A 22,238-nucleotide genomic window follows, 5' to 3' on the forward strand; every position below is an offset into this window, starting at 1 on the left:
CGGGGGCGGGACTTGGACGCAGCCAATCAGCTGTGGAGGAGCGAAAAGGCGGGAAAAAGCGGAACCAAAAGGCTGAGGCGGCGCCAGAGACCAGGAGGGGAGGGTGGGCGGAAGGAAGAGCCGGCCTCCAGGTGACGAAGACCGGGCCTCCAGAGTAGGGGTGGCCCTTTGTCAGGCAGCATCACCCCCAAGCCCCAGCACCCCCATTCCAGGTCCTTAAAGGGAAGACTCCGATTCTAAGAAGGTAGTCTGGTGTCTGGGGCGTGACCCCCTAATTCTGAGGGGAGAGCTCCGTTCTGAGCCCATGTTCCCCACACATCTAAGGTCCAGACTCCCCCCAACTGGAGGAAATGCACTCTTAGGAAGATGGACTTCGATTCTAAGGGGAGGCCCTTATCCTGAGAAAATAACCCCAAATCACGAGGCCGGCCTAAAATACACCCTGAGATGCCTTGATTCTCCACTATGGGGGCTGTCACCCCAAATCTTGAAAGGGATTCCTCTGGCTCAGACCTCCCAAGGGTTCTGATCTAGGTTCTGGCACCCCCTAATCCCTGGAAAATCCTACCCGTGGCTTCTCACCTAGAGGGTACAGTCCTTAGAATGAGCTCCCTGGCTCCTGGGTCAGAATTGTGACCCCAGTCTCAGGAGCTCCCTTACCCTTTACCCCATTTGTGGGACCCTCAGCCACCCTCTTGCCCTACACTCCCACCTCTGGGACCTCCGGTGGCCTCTTCACCCCCAAGCCCCAACCCCTTCAACCCTGGTAGACCTGTCACCCGACACAACCCCATTCTTGGGGGACCCCCCTGAACCCTCTACCCCATGCCCCCATTCCTGGGACCCCTGGCAGCTCCTTCAGCCCACACGTCTGACTCTGACCTCCACCATCCATCTTGTCTTGCAGCAGCCGAGCCCAGGGTGGGCCGGGAGCCCCTGGACGGCAGCGCCCAGCAGGCAGCACCCGGCATCCCTGCTCACGCCCCCCGGGACCCCAGAAGCAGAGCAGCCACCATGCACGTCCCTGAAAGCCTCCAGGACCTGGCTGACAGTCAAGCCGTGCAGTTTCTAAAGAGGCCCAAGACGATCACCCGGATCATTGCAGGGGTGAGGCCCTTTTGGGGCCTGACTGCCCCATGGGTGACAGGAAATAGGAGTTTTCACCCCTCAGACACAGTGTGGAGGGAGTTGGGGGGGGGCGGAGAAGGAAGTGGCCAGATAGGGAGAACAAAATAAAAGGGAGCTCATAACAGAAGTCCCCTCTTACTGAGCATCTCACTCTAGGCCCTGCGCTACCCTGAGCGCTTATTAACTCTCCGAGGAAGACACAGCATTCCCAACTACATGCTATGAGCCCCATTTTTGCGATGAGAAAACTGAGCATCGGAGAAAATTAAATCAGTGTTTATTTTTAAGGACATCATTGTTTAAAGGCTGCCCTCTCCGATGGGGTCTCCACAAGCCACGTGTGGCTATTGCAGTGTAAACTAATTAAAATAAAAGAGTTCGTTTTGAAAGGTGGTCGCAGTGGCCACCTTTCAGATGCCCACCAGCCACACATGGACGGTGCAGATCTAGAGCATTTCCGCCATGGTGGAAAGTTCCATTGGACAGTATTGGCTAAGGGCCCACAGTAAGAGGCAGGGCTGGGATTCAGATGCACACTGGGGTCTGTGAAATGCCAGAGTCCTTTCAATTTGGCACCCCTCACTCAGACAAGGGGATAGGACAGGAGCAGGGGCAAGTTCCTCTGGGAAGGAAGAGGTGCGCAGAGGGGAGACAACAGCGTGTCACTTAGGACTAAGATATCAGGCATGGGATAGCCGCTGTGGGCCAGGCACTGTGTGCCAAGCCAGGGCTTTATAGATGTTTGTTGGATCATTACCACGTTCCCAGACTCAAGGCCCCCGGGCTCAAATCTTCATTCAGCACAGACTTGGCTCTGTGACCTGGAGCCAATCACTGCGCCTCTCTGGACCTCAGTTCCTAAAAGGGTTAGTGCTGTGACTCAGGGCTTTATGCTCGGCCAGCTCCCCTGCTCTCCTTTGACAGAGTTGGAAACTGAGGTCCAGGGAGCTGATGAGACTTGACTGGGGTCCTGGGAACAGGTGGATCAAATCCAGGGTCCTCACCTGGAGCTTCTCCTTCCTACCCCTTCTGGAACCTCGGGATGGAGAAGGATCCAAAGGGCCTGGCTTAGAATCCTTAGAATCCTGGCTCAGCCATGCACTGCCCACGTGGGGTGGCACACTCCTTGCTTTGCCGGGGCCGCACCTGGTTGAACCAGCTCGAGTGCTGCCCTTGATCCCCAAAAGTGCCCCGTTTTTGGTGGATAATGTACCCAGTCGCTCTATATCTGTGTGACCTTGAGAAAGTGACTTGATTTCTCTGAGAAAAGGCTCCCCATGGCCTGCTGGTAGGAAAGACTGTTCTGCAAGTGAAACCAGTTTCTGTCCCTAAATGGATAAGCACGGGCCTGGAAAGTCTGAATCACACTTTAAATAGAGATTATTATTAGGACAAGTCATTTCTGTGAGCAACTCGAGGGATGGGTCTGGGGGGCTGAGGGTGACGGGGAGTCGCGTACATTGCCATTCCTCCCCAGGGGACGAGGGGAATTACGAATTCCACCATCCGAGTCCGTCGTGGGCATTAACTTCTGCTCCTCACCGTAACCCAATGGCATGGCTGTCAACTACCCCTGTTCGACCCAAGGGGAAACTGAGGCTCATGGAGGTGGAGTGACTTGCCCAAGGTCATCACCCAGCCGGCGAGCTAGTCAAAGGATTCTCACACCTCCCAAGCTTTGGAAGGAAAATCGGGTGGCAAGGGAGGAGGCCCAGCTGGTGTGAACGGGCGTGGGGAAGGGGGAGGGAAGGGCCACGGGCCGTGCCAGACGTTTTGGTCACGGACTTTGCCCGCCGCCTCCATCCTCCCTCCCTCCCGCCCTCTCCTCCTTCCCCCCTGGCCTGGCTCCTCAGTAGGGAGTCTCTGGGCAGCTGGTCCTCTTGTCCTTCTCACTGCCGCCTGCCAGCTGGTGTCTTAACTGATGAATCTTTGCTCCTTCCCTGGGGACGGGCCAAGGAGGGCGTGGAAGGAAGCTGGACTCTGGCATCAGAGGGCTCGGGTCCCTCTGGCCCAGCTGAGCCCCCTCCCTGAGTCTCCAGGGCCCGCGGCTCACACCGCAGCCCAAGGTCTCCAGGGTCAGTGGATGAACAGCCCCCAGGTTGGGAAGTCAGGAGAGCCAGAGCCCAGTCCCTGCCCCTCCTTCGCTGACTGACCTTGAGAGGACACGTCCTCTCTCTGGGCCAATCATGAGACCCATCATCAGGCCTAGGCCCCCTCCCCCTCTGCACAGCCCCAAGACAGCCTGGGAAACTGAGGCTGTAAGAGGTGAATGATTTGCCCAAGGCCACACAGCTGGCAGAGCTGGACGCGCCTGGCTCTTTCCACTCTGCCTTAATGGCTTCCATTCATCACCTGTGAAACAGAAATCCACAACGTGGGGCTGGTGCGAGGGAGGTAGTGCAGGTGACATGGAGACTGGCTCGAGTGATCGATGGGCCTTCCAGTCCTCGACCTGGCTCCGTCCCCAAGCAGCTGACCGAGATGCTCCCCTTCTGTGGACTCCTCGCTCCGAAACCGGGAATGGATGTGAGCAGCCTTGGATCGTGCAAAAGGGCCAGATGAAAGAGGGACCGGTTGTCATTGTTCTGTTACGGTTTTCATTCAGGGAGGGCAATTAAGGGAAAGGGTAGAGGAGGGTGGACACAAGCTGGGGAGTTAAAGGGCTGAACCTTTGCCTCCTCCACTCCCATATATATAGATAGATAGATACATATGTGTATATATCTATATCTCTATATCTATCTATCTATACAGGGTGGGAGCAGAGAAAGGTCCCAAGCGACTCCAACACACATTGGCTGAGGTCCAAGCTGGTGGTGGGGATAGAGAGATGGGTCCCCTATCCAGGAGGAGTTCCAATTCTGGTGAATTCCTTCCCCTCACCTACTCCCCCGCTCCCGTCCCCAACACCGCCACATGCAATCAATCTCCAAGTCCAGTTTTACGTCCTAAATATCACTGGCCTCCCCAGAGCTCTGACCTCAGCTCGGGCCTCCGCATTTCTACCCGGGCCTTCCCTCCAATCTCCTCTTTGGTCTTGGCTTCTCTCTCTCTCTTTCTTTCTCGTCTTGCCACCCCCACCCAATCCATCGCCACCCTGGAGATCTTTCTCTGACTCCAGGGCTAAGTCTGATCCCGGCCACCCTCTGCTCAGAACACTTCCATGCCTGAAGTTAAATCCAAGTAAGAAATTTCACTTTCCATGCCTCCCAAGTCTACGCCCCTCCATCCGGTGTTCAAGTCCTCTGAGGCTGTGGCTCCCACCCACTTCTCCAGCCTCATCTCGCCCTCAACCCCTGCAGTGGGTTTCTCTCCAGTCCCTGAAGGAGCCCCATTGGCAGCATCTGGCTCATGCACACACAGTTTACACCCGCTCTCCCATGCCCTTCCTCCCGGCATGCCCCAAAATCTCCTTATTCTTTAATGTGCAAATCAGACCTCACCTTATTTCCTCCAAAATTGAACCCCCACAACTTCCGTTCTGGCTCAAACCTTGATTTTCTCCCAGACCCCAGGTCCGCAGCCTCCTCCCTGGCCTCCCAAACCTCCAGTCTCACTCTGTCCAGTCTGTCTTGGCTCAGATCTGCCCCTGTCCTCCCCTGATCACCACTCTGCTATGGCTCCCTATTGCCCTCCAGACAACCTTTCTCACCCTGTGTCACTCCAGAAAGCCTCCCTGGAGCAACTCCCATCAACCACTACCCCCAACCCAACCAGTTCCTTCCATAGCTGGTGTGGACCTTGCCCCATGGCACAGTGCTGGAGCTTAAACCTTTCCCTGAGTGGCACTGCTGGGAACCCCTGCCCTCCAGACAGCTGATTTCAGCTTCAGGCCTTAGAGCTGGGCCTTCGAGCTGGCTCTGGGGCTGGGCAGCTTCCATCCAAACCCAGCCTCCGGCACCTGCCAGCTGATTGGCTTGGGGCAACTCCTTGGCCTCTCTGTGCCTTGGTTCCATTCTCTAAGGAAATGGGGCTGGCAGTACCACCCACGTCCTCAGGTGGCTGGGGTCTTGACCTGAGCCCAAGGCAGACGCTTAACAACTGACACCCCTCTCCCTATACTTCCGTGTGTGTGTTTGGGATACTTCACAAATTTATTTGAACAAATTAAGAGGAACCAGGTGAGTGGGGAGGAAGGAGGAAGAAGTCACAGGCGGAGGGAAGGGCGGGCAGGCAGAGGATACGCATGGGTAGCAAATGCTTCTGGAGCTCCTCATGTGTCCGAGGCTCTGCGCTAAGGCCCCCGGGTTTGGGGTGGCAGAAGGGAAGCATGGGGGAGGCGGGAGAGGGGGGAAGGAGTGGGGAGAGAAAGATGGAGTTGGAGGAGCAAGACCAGTACAGACCACCGAGGATGGAAGGGTGTGGCAGGACCTCGGAGGGAGCCTGTGGGCCAAGACTGGAGGCTGGGAGGGAGGCCAGGGAGGAGGTGGGGAGGCCAGGGAGGAGGCAGGGGTGAGGTTCGGCGGGGAGGGCCTAGACCTGAACTAGGATGGAGGGAAGAGGGGTGAGGAGCAATAGGGACAGGCTTAGAGGCCCTGAGTTCGTGACAAGGAGGGGAGCGAGGCCCACCACTCCTCGGCGGGGACCCAGGAGAACGTGCAGTTTCGGTGGGCGCTGAGCTCCACGTGGGCCGGCTGGGAACCCCCTCCTGCGCCCACAGGTCTTCTCCCTCATCGTCTTCTCCTCCCTGCTGACCGACGGCTACCAGAACAAGACCGAGTCTTCGACGCTCCACTGCGTCCTGAACAGCAACAACGTGGCCTGCAGCTTCGCCGTGGGAGCCGGCCTCCTGGCCTTCCTCAGCGGCCTGACCTTCCTCGCCCTGGACGCCCACGAGAGCCGCGGCGGCAGCGCCCGCTTCAAGACGGCCTTCCAGCTGCTGGACTTCATCCTGGCTGGTGAGCGCGCCCCCGTCCACCCTGGGGCCCTGGGGACCCCTCCCTTCTCCACCCTGCTGGCCCACCGTCCTCCACACGTGACCTGAGGCCTCCCTCCTCCCTTTCTGGAAGCTCTTGTGCACCTGCTGTTTCCCCCCAGGGAATTATTACTCATCCTTTCGACTCAGTGTAAGGGTCACCTCTTCTGACCCCCAGGCTAATTCTAGAAGCCTCCCTCCTGCCCTGCTTTTGCCTCGCATTCACCTCCCTTCTTCACAGAACATTCCTTGAAAAGCCCCCCGGGGACCGGAGGTGGGGCTCCAGCACGGAGCCAGGCAGACCTGAGTTTGAAATCTCTGCTCCTGTGGCTCTAGCGGCTCAGAGCTTCAGTAGAAGCTGGGATGAAAACCCCCACGACGCAGGGCTTTTTCTGAGCATAAAATAAGAGAAGAGGCCTGGAGTAACGTTGCCCTTTTCTGGGCACTTCCCACATGTCAGGCAAAGAGCCAGGGGCTCCATGTGCCTCGTCCCATGCACAGCACAGACCCACCTGAGCAGGAAAGTCCCGCTCCTACCCCCATGTTGCAGAGGGGGAAACTGAGGCTGGAAGAGATTACGTAATCGGGCACAGGACTGCTGAGGGGCAGTTCTGGCCTGCAAAGCAAGGTCTCCCCTCCTGAGCCCTACCGAGTACTCTAGATTGACTGGCACCCAGGAAGGGCCAAATATATGAGTTCCTTTTCCTCAGGCCCTGGGGCTCCCTCTTCTTGGTCTGATCTCAACTGCCCCACCTCCTCTTCCCCATCTGCAGAATCCCAGCATCTCAGGCTGGGAAGGCTCTCAAAGGTAAATGAATCCAGAAATTTCTGTGAAGATGGTAATGTCCCATATGTGCATTCCCCAGTAGGGGAGCCACTGGCCACATGGGGCCACTGAGCACCTCAGGTGTGGCCAGTGCAACAGAGGAGCTGCGTTTTTAAATCCGATTTTAATTGATTGAAACACAGCCTGCCACACGTGGCCAGCGGCTCTGGGCTCCCGGAGGGGACAGCCCAGCTTCTCCAGTGGGGTGCTTTCTGGAGGGCTGGGAGGGAGAGGCCACCCAGCCAGACCCCAGCCCCACCCTTCCTGAGCCAGGTTCCCCCTGCCCCTCTTCTCTCCTGCGACCCCCCAGTCCTGTGGACAGGCATCTGGTTCGTGGGTTTCTGCTTCCTGGCTAACCAGTGGCAGCATTCGTCACCCAAAGGGTTCCTCCTGGGAAGAAGCAGCGCCAAGGCCGCCATCACCTTCGCTTTCTTCTCCATCCTCATCTGGGTGAGGATGCACCCCCTCTGGAGGGCAGGGCTGGGGGGCTAGAACTTTCTCTCACTCACTCAGCTCCCCTGAGGGTGGGGGAGGGCTCCTCCCAGGGCCTTTGCTAGTCTTTCCTGTGACTGGGCAACTTGGAAAGAAGGCTTCCCTTACCCCGTGCAGATGCAGCTCAGCATTGGGCATCATGCTGGTGCCCTTGTGCAGTGAGCAGTGTGCACAACCATACCTTGGTCTCCTAGGCCGGTCCCCAACCCCGGTCCCTCCTCCTCCCCTGGCTAACCCAAGCCAGCCTCCGGCATGCCCTTTCCTGCCCACAGATATTCCAGGCCTACCTGGCCCTCCAGGACCTCCGGAATGATACTCCAGTCCCTTACAAGCGCTCCCTGGATGAGGGTGGTGTGGTGCTGACTACCCTCTCCCCACCCTCGGCTGCCAGCCCTGTTAACACGCCCACCACTGGCCCCAACAACCTGAGTTATGCCAGTTCTGCCCTGTCCCCCTATTTAACCACCCCGAAGGCCCCCCGCCTCGCTATGATGCCCGACAACTGAACATCCTCCTCCACATCAGTAAAGAGATACTCCTCCCTCCAGAAGGGTTTATGAAAACAGCCCTCTGTCCTTTTTGTGTCTGTTCCTCTCTGATCTTTTGAGTGGCCGGGGTGGGGAGAAATCCTATGAGGCCATTTCCGGGGTCTCTGCAGGGGGCCACATTTCCCATACTGCATCCCAGACTCTCCATCCTGGTACACCTGGGATGGCGGCACACCCTGGTGACAGGAAGGGGACATCCCTTTTGGTCCCTTCAATCCTCACTCTGACCAGAGGAAGGAGGTGCAAGGCAGTCCGATGCGTGGTCAGGCAAGCTCACATGCAGAGAGAGAAGGCTTCTGCCCGTGGAGAGAGCACTAGGGGGAACCAGGGTCAACACTGGGAGCAGCCCTTCCACTCACCCCAGTGACAAGGAACCCAACTCAAAACCAAGGAACAGGGGGCCATGAGTGCGTGAATGAGATCAGGGAAGATCCTTGTCTGTAAACATTTGCGAGACTGTCTTGGGGAAGAGGAAGGGATTTTATTCTAGAACCCAGAAGCTAACTGGGGACTCAGGGACAAGCCGAGCAGGGGACCCCAGTGAGTGAAGCACTCATTAAGGGAGTAGTAGGGACAGGGGCCATGTGTTGGAGAGGAAGCCTTCACTCAGCACCCACCATTCAGCTGCACGGGCCTGGGGTTTCTAGCATGGCACTGTCCGATTAGAATATAATCAAGCCAGGGGGCCTGGGGCAGGGACAGAATATTAAATGGTCAAGTAGCCACATTAGGAAAAGTAGGATGAAACAAGTGAAATTAACTTTTGTAGATTTTATTTAACCCAATATATCCAAAATTTTATCATTATTTTCAACATGTCATCAGTAGAAAAATCGAGGTCTCCTACATTCTTTCCTACAAAATTTCTGGAATCCACAGACAGCCCATTCATCTAGACGCGCCGCATTTCAGGCGCTAATGGTTGCACGGAGCCAAAGGCTACTGTATCACACAGCAAAGCTCTAGAACCTTCTGGTCTTCCTCGAACAATCAGAAATCCATTTCTTTTTATGTGGAGTTCGCAGGCAATGACTAGCAAGAAAAACTATTAATGTTACACAGGCCAAACAAAACACCCACATGAGGGCCACTGTGGCCTGCAGAGCGTTCATTTACCAACTGGACAAAGGGATACGAGCCGTGAGGGGGCGCGTCCCATGCAGGTTCTATGGTCCCTTTTATTTTATTTTATTTTATTTCGTGCTCACTCCTGAAGGTAGAAAAACAAGTAGGACGTGGTCCCTGTGGGCATCTTGGGAAAACAGCAGCCGCGCAGCGGAGCGGGCTGTGTTCCGAGGTTCGAAACAGGAGGTCTCTGAGCACTAGTCCTCGCTCTGTTGCTAGCTGGATCAGCTGGGATATGGCCCTGAATCTCTCCTGGCTAAGCTGGCTTGGCTGGAAAACTAAAGACTCGACCACATTTCGATTGATGGTGCTGAGATGGCACAGAGAAAAGGGCCACCTCCCCACCCCAAATCATGGCCCAAGCAGCCATCCTTCCTGTGTTTTTTTCCTCTCGGCCTTCTGGGTAAAATTCCTGTCAACAGAGGGTGCTTTGGCTTACAAGAAAGAAACAAAAACAGTTGGAAAACCACAGAGGTGGTGAGATGCACGGGCTGCGGTATCAGGAAGCTCAGGGACAAACGCCACTTCTGCCACTTGTCCCTACACCTTGATTTCCTCCTCCACAAAGTACTCCCCTTTAGGGGTGCTTTTGGGGGTCTGGCGGCCTCATTCGTGCAACGCACCCTGCCTGGAACTTAGGGTCAGGAAACGCCAGCTTCCTGCCTGCTGAAGCGTCCAGAGCCATCCAACAGAACCGAGCATGGTTCGGGAAGTTCTTGGCAGACATCTAGGGAGTCTGCCCAAACCAGGGGGCAAAACTCCAAGAGCTTGACAAGGTCCAGGCAGGTAACGCAAGTGAAGGAAGTAAGAGGCCAGATGTGAAGCCGATCTGGAGGGAGACGTGGAAAATATTTGGCTTTTCTTCTAAGTCCACCACACAAAAACAAAAAACGCCAGTGTCAGCCCGATAATAAATGGGAGCAACCCCTTAGCCAAGTCCCAGCGTTTGAGATGGAAGGCTCTGGTCCCATCAGCTCAGCTCCAGCCATCTGCTGCCGCCCGGAAGCGAGGACCCAGCCTTGTCAGAGTGATGGAGTCTTTTCCAAGAGAAGCCAGAAATCTGGGTTTCAATGTGAAAAATCTGATTTCTAAAGGCTGGCAACAGATTGCATTCATTCATTCATTCATTCATTCATTCATCCATTCATTCATTCTAAAGAAAAGAGAGTAGCTCAACAAAATGGCAGATGAGGGTAGGACAGGGGCTGCCCACTGGTGACCTCTAAATCACATGTTTTGGAAGGTTCTCGGCAGTCCTGGGATTCAGAACCGCCAGGGAAGTTCTATGCCAGGATAAAGAGAATCTTCAAGATTTTCTTTCCCCCGCCCCCCGAAACCTCTTCCCCATCATAGCCATGAGGAGTGAGGGTGCAACTCAGAGTCTTGGGGAGCTCAGTTTCTCACCTGCCTGCTCCCCAGGCCTCGGTCACCTGCAGGCTGTTGACGGGATGAAGGAGCAGCAGATGGGGGCGGGGGAGCGGGAGGGACCCCACAAACATCAGAGAGAGGGCAAGGAGTAGCGAAAGAGGCATCATTTTCCTCGGTTTATTTCAAGAAAACAAAGAATCAACCATCAATTCTGTACAAAAATGTGGCTGATGAGCCACAGGGACCCTCAGGCCAACCCCCTTTGCCACGTCCGGCCCCCTCACCCCCACCTCCCCCAAATTGTCAAAAAATGAGGGCAAGATCAAAAAACCCAAACTCTGGAAAAAAATTATCTTGAAAAATCAGGGAGCCCGTTCCTCCCCTCCTCCCTCTCCCCAGTCCTGAACTTGGGGGGGGGCGTTGGCGGGGAGGCTGTGTTCTTGGCCATGGTGGGAGGTCAGACAGGTGGGTGTGTGCAAGGTTAGTGTTTGGCAACTGGCGGGCTGGGGGTAGGATCTGGAAGGAAGCCGAGGGGCTTGGGGGAGGGAAAAGATCTCCAACCCTGCCCCACCCCACAGGACACTCAAAAGCAGTTTGTAAAAATGGGGGGCCAGAGAGTAGAAGAGAAGGGAGTCATCAGAATCAAAAACTAAATAGTGGAAAGATTTTTTTTTTTCTTCTTCTCTAAAAGGCAAAAAACTACAAACACCCCAGGTCCTGAGCTCCCCAAGACTTGGGTCCTCCACCGCCCCCCTGAAACCCGGCAGGAGGGGGGCTGGGGAGTGTGGAGAGGTTGGTTCTTTAAAAAGTCACCCCTGGACGGGAAGGCTCTTTGTCTTTCGCTGCCTTCCTCTGCCTCTCGCGGGGCCGCCGAGGAGAGGGATGGCCGGGCTCAGGGCTACGCCGGCAAACTCAGCTTCTTCCCCTTCAGGACTGCAAGGAGACAGAGGGGGCAGGTATTAGCAAGGGACCCTGCGGAGGGGACAGCCTCCAACATGGACTGGAGGGTCAGCCGTGGGACCCCGCATCACGAGCTGGGGAGGACAGGCCTCCCAGGGCTGGGCTGAGCAGTGCAGGCAAGAGGCACCTCGGGGTCTCAAAAGGACAGGGTTCAAGGCCCAGGAGGGCTGGCCAGGTGCCATCACCCACCCCCACCTGCCCAGCCTCAATCCGGAAAGCCCGCAGGCTGTCTCCACGCTCTGCCCTCACTGTCCCCTCTCTTCTTCATACTGACCGGCTCCTCATGTCTCGGTTCCCTGCTTCCATCGTCCCCCCCTCAGACCGCTCCCCTCGCCCTCCCCGGTTGTTCCCCAACCCATCCCTGGTTTCCTTCTCTCTTGCTGTCTGTAGCCAGCTCTCTCTCCTTGTTCCTACACCATCTCCCCCAGTCCCGCCTAGACCACAGGGGAGGGGAGGGCCGCCTTTTTGCCTTCCGCTGCTCCCCCAGAGCCTAGCCCTGGCCAGGGACATAGCAAAGTGCTCAGTACATTTGCTGGATGGCTGAAGGAATGAGTGTATGAACCTTGGTGGGCCTGAGTCCCAGAGGGTAAGGACAGAGACCAGGCAACAGAGAAGAGGCTCTTCCTTCTCTGAGTGCTGCTGGGGTTGGGGAGATAGAATTCTGACGTTTTTTCTGATGGGACCTGGAACCTGAGGCCGAGAGGAGGGCCTAGGATGGATTCTGAGAGCAGAAACGTCAGAGGCCTCTCCTGCCCTCTTTTTGTCCTGCCTCCTCATCCACCAAAGGCCCAGGGGCTGGGGAGAGGGATGCCCGCTCACTGTGGGGTCACAGGAGGCTGCTGGTCTACAGTAGACAGCAGGACCCTGGACCCCGGATGCCTTGCTGTTCCTTCCGCAGGGACACAGGGGCTAGGAGAACTAGGAGAATGATGCTTTGGTGCTTCGGTAGGCGGGAGCTGGAGGTCCAAACTCCTAGGAGGGCAGTGAGCCTGGGGCCCCAGAAGCCAGGAGAGGAAGGCTGCCCTCCCTTGAGGGCTACAGGGCTAGGGAGACAGAGCCTGGACCCCACGCAGGGCGGGAGCTGGGGACGGGACAGGATGCCTTGCGGCCGGCGCTCCACGCAGGCTACCTTTGGTGATGTAGAGGTAGAAGAAATCGCAGTAGAGGACAGTCTGGACTAGGCCCGCCACAATGGCGATGAGGTCGAAGAAGCCCTCGAAGTGGTAACGCCAGATCCAGTTGAAGAGATAGAGCGTGCGGTAGACGCCCAGCGCGAACAAGTAGTGGCTGGTGATGGTCTCGGCCTCCCCCGTCTTGCTCACCATGAACAGCTGGGGCAGGATGGCTACCGACTCCAGGTAGATGGAGAAGGTCCAGAGGATCTGTGCAGAGCCCAAGAAGCAGGGGTGGACAGCGGGGTGAGGCGGTGGGGGACAGGGTAGGGGAGCTGGCGGCGGACAGCCTCGCAGTCACCGGCGCAGGGACGGTGGAGAGAGAATGGGAACAGCAGTGCTGACCGGGCACTCGCCGTGTGCCAGACACCATTCTGCCCGTGTCATCTGTTCCCCCGCAATTTAATCCTCACCACCACCCCAGCAGGGAGATCCTATCACTGCTATCACATCCATTCTATGGATGAAGAAACTGAGGCCCAGAGATCGGCCCAGGAGCACGTGGCTAGGAAGCAACACAATTGGCATGAGAAGCGAGGGTTTGGAGGCGGTGCTCCTGAGTACTTTGCAGTCATGCCCCTCCGAGAGGAAGACTGGGCTGGAATCTTTTTTTTTTTTTAAGATTTTATTTATTTATTTGACAGAGAGAGAGAGAAATCACAAGTACGCAGAGAGGCAGGCAGAGAGAGATGGGGAAGCAGGCTCTCCGCTGAGCAAAAACTGGATGCGGGGCTCCATCCCAGGACCCGGAGATCATGACATGAGCCGAAGGCAGAGGCTTAACCCACTGAGCCACCCAGGTGCCCCGGGTTGGAATCTTGGCTCTGAGATTTCCCTTCTATGAGACTTTGGACAAGAGACCCAGATTCTCTGAGCCTCCGCTTCCTTATTTCTAAAATGGGGCTGAAATCATCCTTGCTGGGATGACATTCAATGCAAAATCTTTAGAGAGATAAATCAGGTTCTCTCACTCCCTGGCTTAAAGTCCAGTCACTGCTGCTTATCACAACCAGAATAAATTCCAAATTCCTAACGGTGGCCTTTAAGGTCCATTCCAGCCTCACCCCTTACTCCCTCCCTTGCTCTCCAAGAGGCAGCCTTCTAGCTGGTCCTCCAACACGCCACACTCCTTCCTGCCCCAGGGCCTTTGCACTTGCTGTTCCCTCAGCTCTCCCCACAGACTGTCATATTTGGCCTCTTCCACCTCCTTATAGCCTCACTGATCTATTGCCTCTGAGAGAGACCTCCCCTGACCAGACCTACCCCCAGGACTATCACATCACCCCCTTCTGTCCTCCTTCTTAGCTCTCACCAGAACAAGAGCGCGTTCCACGAGGCCTAGGATCCCACATCTTGTTCACCCCATGGCCACAGAGCCAGGCACCTATTCGATGCCTGAATGAATGTGTGAGTGAACAGGAGCCAGCTCCCCGTGTGCCTGTCACCGGCCACCATTTAGAAAACAGTGACAATCATCACTTGTGAGCCGGACAGGGCATTGTAGGAGGGGGAAGGGAGACTACAGACATCTGTCAGTTCCTTCTCAGTCCTCAGCCACCTGAAAGTCCCACCTGGGAGACTTTTGGTCTGCCACCCACCGAAACTTCCCCTCAGAGCACAAGGCCAGGTGGCGGGTGGGGCTCCTCCCCTGTTGTTTTGGTTTATGGGAGAAAAGGGGGGAACATCTCACGCTCACCCACCATTTACCATAGCCAAGGCACTCCTCTACCACCTTATGGGTATCAGCTGGCTTATGTCTTAATCCCAGGAGCTGAATCCTATTGTTATTCCCATTACACAGAGAAGACTGAGGCCCAAGGTCGCACAGCTACAATAGGGGTAGACACAGACTCCTGCCCAGGCACTCCGGCGCTTGCTCCCATGATCACTCAGAATCCTCCAGCACGGCTCTCAGCAAGTCGAGCATATCGAGGCTCTCCAAAAAACGTACCCATTAAATTGATGCACTCTGAACTGTTACCCCTGGGACCACCCTTGGGGAAGAGAATTATGACAGAAGAGCAGAGGGAAGATCATATTTTCATCGTGTTAATTTCTCTATTCCTGATGTCCGAATTCTTTTTATTTTCTTCCCTAAGATTTTATTTACTTATTTGACAGAGAGAGAGACAGCGAGAGAGGGAACGCAAGTAGGGGGAGTGGGAGAGGGAGAAGCAGGCCCGACATGGGCCTCAATCCCAGGACCCTGGGATCATGACCTGAGCCAAAGGCAGATGCTTAAGCCACCCAGATGCCCCGTGTTGTCTCAATTCTTAAAGAATAATTTTCTCCCACGATTTAAAAATCTTTTTTTTTAGCATGCACCAGGTAACAGCATGGGTGGTGGACCGGGGTTCAAATCCTTGTGAGCTCTCCCCTCTAAGCCTCATCTTAGTGCTCTAAGAAACGGGGATGAGGATGTCTGTGTCCTGGGTGGCCAAGGGGTCAGAGGATGAGGTATCTAGAACAGCCAGTGCAGAGCAGGACACACAGTGGGTGCCAATACTTTGCATGAGTGACCTCCCCCATCTGAGTGAGGGAATTGCAAAAGCTGGAGTCAAGTGTCCTGAGTTCTAGTCTGGCCACCTCCATCTAGAGCAAGCCCCAGTTCTTTTCCCCAGCCTCTATTTCCTCATCTGCAGAATGGGTAAGTGGTCCAGAAAAGTGGTGAGGATGGTATGCTTGCAAAGACCAGGGCTTATAGCCAAGCCCAGGGTTCCCGCCACAGCACGGTACAGCCTCCCTCTAACATTCCTGGGACCTGTGAGCCAATGCTTCCCTTGGTCAAATTTGTCTGGCCTTCACAGTGCTTTTGAAAATATATTTTGAGGTGCCTGGGTGGCTCAGTCGGTTAAGCGTCTGCCTTCAGCTCAGGTCATGATCCCAGGGTCATGGGATCGAATCCTGCACTGGGCTCCTTGCTCCACAGGGAGCCTGCTTCTCCCTCTCCCTCTCCCTGCCTCTCCCCCTGCTTGTGCTCTCTCTCTGTCAAATAAATAAATAAAATCTTAAAAAAAAAAAAAAGAACCCTATGAAGTAGGAATTGATTATCCCCATTTTACAGACAAGGAGACTGAGGCCCAGTAAAATGACAGACTTGCCCAAAGTCCCACAGTCCCGCAGCTGCTGAGTAGCAGAAGCTGGTTTTGAATCACCCCTGCTCTCTGCTTCCACAGTCTAGGTGTTTAACCATGCGACCATGCTACATGATCAGTAAATCCTCACAATGACCCAATCGGGACTTTACAGATAGGGAAACCAAGACACGGAGAAGTAAAGTCAAACATGCCCAAGGTCACAGTGATAGACAATTGCAGATGTGGGATTCAAATCCAAGTAGCCTGGCTCCAGAAACCCCGTTCCCAATTCCGGAGCTATTCACTAAGCCAATGATCTTGGACATGTCTCCCTAAGCCTCAGTTGCCTCCTCTGTAAAATGGGGCTGCTGTACAAAGAAATGCTTAGAGCAGCACCTAGAACGCCATGAGTGCTGCTGTTACTGCATTTATACCATTGGACTCCCAAACCTATGTGCTAAACTTGCATGTCCTAAAATAAGGAAGTCTCGGGGCGCCTGGGGGGTTCAGTCGGTTAAGCGTCCGCCTTTGGCTCAGGTCATGATCCCAGGATCCTGGGATGGAGTCCCGCATCAGGCTCTCTGCTCAGTAGGGAGCCTGCTTCTCTCTCTGGCCCTCCCCCTGCTTGTGCTCCCTCTCCCTCATTCAAATAAGTAAATAAAATCTTTTAAAAAATAAAATAAATAAGGAAGTCTGAGCAAACCCTGCACAAGGAAGCCTTCGAGAAGGTCCACTGTTGACAGCCATTCTACCGCCCGCCACTACAGGGCCCCTGCCAGGTAGCCTACCTCTAGAGGGGTGAAGTCATGGTTGACCAGGAACGCCAGGATGGCCGTGGGAACAACAAGGAACTCCACCCGGAATGTGTCGTGATTCCCATCATAAGTGGCTTTGAACTTGCTGTAAATCATCCAGACTGTGGTGAAGGAACAGGCAATGTAGACCACCTGCCAAGGGGGATGACAAGAAGCACGCTTCAGCACAAAGCACAGGGCCTGAGGCTCCAAGCGATTTGAACCTAGGAGTCCGGAACTCCGGTCCCCCTTCTCCCTCAGACCCAGGAGTCCTCACCCCCCCAACCCCTCCTCCCTCAGACTCAGTAATCCTCACCTCCAGCCCCCTTCTCCCTCAGACCCAGGACTTTGGAACCCCAGCCCCTTCCCCCTTGGACCTAGGAAGTCTGGGATCCATACTCCCTCCTCCCTAGGACCCTTGCTTGGCTCCCCCCTCAGCAGGAGAGGCCCACAGGAAGGGCAGAGCCTTTACCTTCATGCACGTGTTGTACAGTGAGATGTAGTTGGTGAAGAGGTCCAGGTATCGGGCAGTGAACACCACAGCAAACAGGACCTGGCTCTTCCCTGAAATCCCTGTGAGAGAGTGGGGGGTAGGCTGGTCGTGGGCTGCACCTCGAGGCCCAGAGCCTGGGACCATCCCAGAGTTGGCTCCAGAGTGCAGCTGTCCCTGGAGGCCTCCCCAGCCCTCCCCGCTGGAGCAGGGCCCTTTCCCACGGCCACAGCCAGGGGGCAGCCCGGCCCCGAAGCTACTCCAGCCCGAGGCTCTGTCCCAGGCTAGGCCTCACCGCCACTCCCGGCCCCCTCGGGGTCCTCCCACAGTCCGGACACAAGGTGGGGCCTCGTTAGGACCCCATTGGACCTCAGCCCCCTGGAACCGGTCGCCGCTCTCCCGCTCCCTTCCTGGCCGCCACGGTCCACGTCACCAACTCCCAGCCACCTCCCTGCCCGCCACGGCTCCCGGTTCCCAGCCCCGAAATCCTGGGGCCAACAGAGAAGGGCCCGCGGGACCTGAATTGGGTGCCCGGAGCCACCCCCACCCAAGTGTATGCACCCCTATTCTGGGGAAGGGAACTGACCCTCCAGTGACCCCGGACCTGGAAGGGGGATCCCCAGCAAGCAGTGGGGGGCGGGGAATGGGTGGGGAGACCCGTCCCCTTAGTGCCTCCAAACCCTTCCCCGAGTCCTGGGATGTCCCCCGCACTCTCCCCCCTTCTCCCGCCCCGGTGGGCATCTCACCGGCACAAGAGCGGGACTTCCAGATTTTGAGCAGTAGCAGGATGATGGCTAAGAGGTGGGAGAGGTCTCCCAGGAATCGGAAGAGATTCATGCTTTGGGGGCGTCTGGCAGGGCTGGGCTGGTGGGAGGCAGGCTGGAAGGGGTCTGCCCCCCGGGGCTGATGTTCTGGCCGGGTGGCTGGGCTTGGGGGGGCGGGAGAGGGGCCCTCGGGTGGGCTCCGCTCCGGGGAGGGGGCTCTGGGAGGGGGAGCCGAGGCCGGAGCTGGTGGCGGAGCCGGAGCTGGGAAGAGGGCGGAGGGCGGGAGGGGGAGGAGTCCGGCGGGAGGCTCCGCCCCCGAGGGCGGAGTTCCGGCTCTCCGGCGCCCCCTATCCCTCATCTCCCAGCTTGCAGAATCGGCGCTAAAGGCACCCCCAAGGCTGCCTGGTAGGAATTTGTGGGGTCGATGGGATCTGAAACTCCCAAATCCGGCGCCTGCTCCTCCGGGCGACCTGTGCCTTTGCCAGGGCGGCAGCTCAGCCTCCCAGCCTCTGCCGTTGTCAAGGATTTGGGAGGCTGGTCTGTGAGCTTTAAAAATCCTGGACAGGGCCCCAGACACTGGCCTTTCAGGGGCCTCCAGGTCCAATCCACCCAAAAAACCAGAAAGCAGGCCCTAGCCCCTCCCTCAGACCCAGGAGTCTGGATCCTCAGCGCCTTCATCCCCTAGGACCCAAGAGTCTGGAACCTCAGCCCCTTTCTTCCCTCAGACCCAAGAGTGTGCACACCCCCACCCCCAACGGCCCAGTTCCCTGAGACTTAGGGTCCCACCTCAACCGACTTGTGTCTCCAGCATCCTGGCGCAGGAACCTCGATGCACAATCCCTCCCTCCCCATGGGACCCACAGATTCAGGTCCCCAGTCTCTTCTTTGTCACCCCTGCTCTCCCAGACCCTGGAGTCAGCTCCCCACAGCCCTGTCCCCTCACAGGTGTGCACACGCACTGTCCTGGGCTCTGCCCTCAGGGGCCCAGGGGCCCTGCACTCCACCCCACCCCAGCACTTTAGAGAACGGTGGGCCCAGCCTCTCTAGCATGAGGGGCACGAGCTGGACAGCTGGCCCCAGGGCCGCTCTGGGGTCCAGGCTGTGTCTAGGAGGAAGCAATCACTGCTTTTCTCTTGGATGTTTGAGTACCCATGGGTGACGGAGGCCAGGGTACCTCAGTAACAGAAGTGGCATTGGTTTCCTCAGAGGCCTGGATGGATGGGCTGCCTGAGGGTGACATCCATCAGTCTCGGACTTGTGGGCCCCTGAAGTCGGCTTGTGCTGGGGGGTCGGGTTGTCTGAGTGCCCCATGGGGACCGGGCCTGGAGGAAGGGATCTGAGGGAGAAGGCACTGGGGGACTTTAGGGTTGGAGGGAGGAGGGGACTGGGGACTTGAATAGCCAAATATGAGAGAGGAGGAGGCTGGGAGCCCAGACTCCTGGCTTCACAATGGAGACCTAGTTTGCAAGCCTGGCTTCTGGGGCAGTAGAAGCGAAAAGATGGGTCCTAGCACGGTGGAGACAGAAGTCTGGGAATGGCCTCCTGCTTCTCAAGCCTCAAACTGGGGAGGGGGCAGAAGGCAGTAGCCCCTAGGCCCTGGAGTCCAGGACCAAAGCCACTGTGTCAATGCTGGGTTCTGAGTCCCTGCCTCCCTCCCCTCCACCGCCTGCCCCCCCCACCCCACTCAACACACACTTCCTCCCTTTTTATTTGTGACCCCTCATTCTCTTGTCCCAGGAGGAAGGCGGAGGCTGGGAGTTGGGGTTGGGGGCAGCCCCCTCCCCCAGCCCCGGCAGGAGGAGGGGTCCACAGGGAGGCCAAGAGGGGGGGCTGTGGGTCTCCCGGCAGGGGCGGACGGGGACTGAATGTTAATCGCATCCCGAGTGAGTGTGTGTGTGCGAGAACAGAGCGAGTGTGCGAGTCCCTCCCGCTCCAGCTCCTCCGAGCAGCGGCTGCTGCCGCCACCCTCCGCCTGCAGCCTCCCTCGGCCACCAGTGCCCAGCTGGGGGGTGTCGACCTGGGTGGGTCCGCCTGGCCCCCAGGGGTCTCTCGTGCGTCTGCCATCTGCCCGGTGAGGATCTGTGTGTCAGGGTGTCTGGGGCTGGGCTGGTGAAGGGGGGGGTGTGTCTGTAAGGGCTGCGGCGGCTGAGGAAGGGAGGGAGGGAGGGAGAGAGGGAGGGAGGGGTCTGTCTGTCTGTACCGACTCTGAGCCTCCTGCCTAGGTGTCGTGGGGCCCCCAGTTTCCTCCCCCCAGCCCCCCAAACCTGAATGGATGGTGTGTACCTGGACTCTGTGCCTCCTGCCTGCGTCCGGCCGGGCGTCTGGCGTCCCCAGCTGCCTGTGTCCTCCTGTCTGTCCGAACAGCCCCGGACGGCAGTGGCAGCCCGGCCCCCATTGGACCCCCGGTGTGTGTGTGTGTGTATCTGTGTGTGTGTGTGTGTGTGTGTGTGTCTGTGTGTGTGTGTATGTCTCCCTCCTCAAGCTCCGGGGGTGTTGAGGGGGAATCCCAGGGAAGTGAGGCCGTGCGTGTATGCGTGTGTGTATGTGTGTGTTTCTGCCTGGGTTTGAGTGTGGGGGTGCTGAGGGGGGTCTGGAGGTGGCCAAGCGAGGAAGGGACAAGCGGGTCCCCAGACAGGCACCCTCCCGCCCCTCACACAAACGCACACACACCAGCCGCGGGCTTCAGAGGTGACCCAGACAGACAGACAGACACAGACGCTGGAAGGGGGGGGTGCTGAGGGCACAAAGGGTGGGGGTGCGAATGAGCCAGGGAGAGGCGGGACCGGACACATGGACAGGGGGGAGGAGCCGGGGCTGAAGCGGCAGAGGGGGGCACCCCAGGTGGGCGGAGGGGGGATCCCCACGGGGTCGGGGCGGTGAGAGGACACCCCGACAGCCTCCGCAATGTCCGGGGCCCAACTTCCAGCGCAACATGTGTAGCCGCGTCCTCGCCTAGTTGGGGTGGCCGCAACCTTGGGGGACAGACAGGGCAGGACGGGACCGAAGACCAGGAGGGAGAGCCGGAGGAGCCGGGGACAGGCAGGAGGTCCCCACCGCCGCTGCTGCTGCTGCCGCCACCGCTGCCGCCGCCGCCCTGGGGCCTGGCCCCCCAGCGGTTCCCTGAGCCCTCCGCCGAATCTTTGGGTCGCTGGACTCTGGGTTCCGGTCCTGCCCCCCCGCAATACCCCCCACAGAACAGGGTCATGAAAAGGTAAGGCCCGGGTAGGGGATGCAGGGGTGGGGTGGGAATGTGGACCCCCAGATCTAGGACAGGGAAAGTTGGCCAGGGGCCTCAGGGAGGGGGGGGGTGGCATGGAGCAGGGGTCTCTGGCCCTCCCCAGCTCCCTTGTCTCCTGGAGGCTCTCCTCCGCCCCCTCTCTTTCTCCCTCTCTGAGCCCCTTTTTCCTGGGTCTCTACTCCTCAGACCTCCTAACCCCCCATTTCTCGGACACTTTGCACCCTCTCCCTAGCACTGCATACCTGACACCCCATATCTGTCTCTGTCCCCTACCTCTCCATCCCATCATCTCTTCCCTCTGCATCCCCCTGCCCGCATCAGTCTCCCCCCTCGCTGGCCGGCCCTCTCCCTCTCTCCTCTCGCTCTCCCCTCCCTTCTCAGAGCTATGAGTCTGCTATTAATACCCCCGCCAAGGACCTTGAGGGCATCCAGGCCCCGAGCACACCTCACCCCAAGCTACAACCCCTTCCTCAAGGTTCTGGAATACCCTTCCAGCCTGTTCTGAGCACCAGGATTAGGGTGGGGAGAGAACGGTGTTGGAAGCAGGGGGGACGGAATGCCGTCTGCAGCACGCTGCGAAGGGGGGGCGGGCTGTTGATCAAAGTGGCCTCTTGCCTCTTCTGTGATGGATTGAGGGGGGAGTGATGGAGACAGAGACACCCCAGGAATCTCTGGCACCCTCCTCCTTCTTAGCTGGGGGACAGCCTGTGCTGTGTACAGGACCTGAGTGGGATGACAAGAGGCTGGAGCTGGTGGGGAATGGGGGAGGCCTCCCAGGATGTTGGGACTGACGGGGTTTGAGGCAAAAAGGGGGTTCTTAAGAGAGGAGAGGGCTATGGACCTGAATTCCTGGTTTCTGGGCATAGAGGAGTCTGTGCACCCAGTTTAGGGGCTGGAGGGGTTCAAGAATTCTGGGTCCTGGGAAAAGACAGAACTGAGCACCCGGACTCCCGGGTCCTGGGGGAGAAGGGTGCTGAGACTCATCTTGAGTCTTTATGGGAGAAGTTAAGAGAGAGCTTCTGTGTCTGAGGGAAGAGGGGGCTGGGGGCCCAGTCTCCTGAGTCTCCGACAGGCAGGGGATGAGAGGGTTCGGCTCTTGGGCCCCATGGGAATGGACCTGGGGACTGAGACAAGGTGGAGGTTGAGGGCCTGGGCGATGTGATCCCTGTGGGCATAGGTTCTGGGAACTGGGCCTCCAGAGTCCCCCAGTGGCTAGAGATGCCACTACTCAGACCCTAGAGGGGTGGGAGACTGCCCTCGCCACGAGAGGACTCGGCACCCAGCTTCCTAAGAAGGGTGGGGCTGGAGTTGCCCTCCTGGGCCTCAGCGGGGAACAGGACC

General features: G+C 57.6%; 3 protein-coding genes across 7 annotated transcripts in view; 2 read left to right on the top strand and 1 right to left on the bottom strand.

Annotated features, from left to right (window-relative positions):
• Positions 1-25: 25 nt before the first annotated feature.
• SYNGR4 (synaptogyrin 4) lies at positions 26-7,917 on the top strand. Of its 4 annotated transcripts, none has more exons than XM_047711476.1 (5): positions 26-131; positions 908-1,107; positions 5,789-6,026; positions 7,180-7,319; positions 7,634-7,917. In XM_047711476.1, exons 2-5 carry the CDS (start codon positions 1,015-1,017, stop codon positions 7,865-7,867), a joined length of 705 nt encoding a protein of 234 aa, XP_047567432.1. In that variant the 5' UTR covers positions 26-131; positions 908-1,014; the 3' UTR covers positions 7,868-7,917. The 4 variants fall into 4 exon arrangements, with proteins under 4 accessions (XP_047567432.1, XP_047567434.1, XP_047567433.1 ...); XM_047711478.1 differs by having other exon boundaries at positions 40-244; positions 5,837-6,026; XM_047711477.1 differs by having other exon boundaries at positions 41-131; positions 911-1,107.
• A 2,634-nt stretch (positions 7,918-10,551) lies between these two features.
• Positions 10,552-17,935, bottom strand: KDELR1 (KDEL endoplasmic reticulum protein retention receptor 1). The gene is made up of 5 exons (XM_047711824.1): positions 17,642-17,935; positions 16,878-16,978; positions 16,400-16,558; positions 12,492-12,744; positions 10,552-11,335 (listed from the first exon to the last, which is right to left on the bottom strand). The coding sequence occupies exons 1-5, from the start codon at positions 17,730-17,732 to the stop codon at positions 11,301-11,303; spliced, it is 639 nt and encodes a 212-aa protein (XP_047567780.1). The 5' UTR covers positions 17,733-17,935; the 3' UTR covers positions 10,552-11,300.
• A 1,585-nt stretch (positions 17,936-19,520) lies between these two features.
• Positions 19,521-22,238, top strand: part of GRIN2D (glutamate ionotropic receptor NMDA type subunit 2D) — a 38,975-nt gene continuing 36,257 nt past the window's right edge. Inside the window, exons 1-2 of one of the 2 annotated variants that reach the window (XM_047712208.1) lie at positions 19,521-19,730; positions 20,586-20,870. The gene's annotated coding sequence lies outside the window, so the exon portion shown is untranslated. Of the gene's footprint in view, positions 19,731-20,385; positions 20,871-22,238 lie in introns of those variants that run through there. The other variant, XM_047712207.1, reaches the window with a different exon arrangement.

Source organism: Lutra lutra, chromosome 17 (assembly GCF_902655055.1).
Source record: "Lutra lutra chromosome 17, mLutLut1.2, whole genome shotgun sequence".
NCBI classification, from domain to species: domain Eukaryota; kingdom Metazoa; phylum Chordata; class Mammalia; order Carnivora; family Mustelidae; genus Lutra; species Lutra lutra.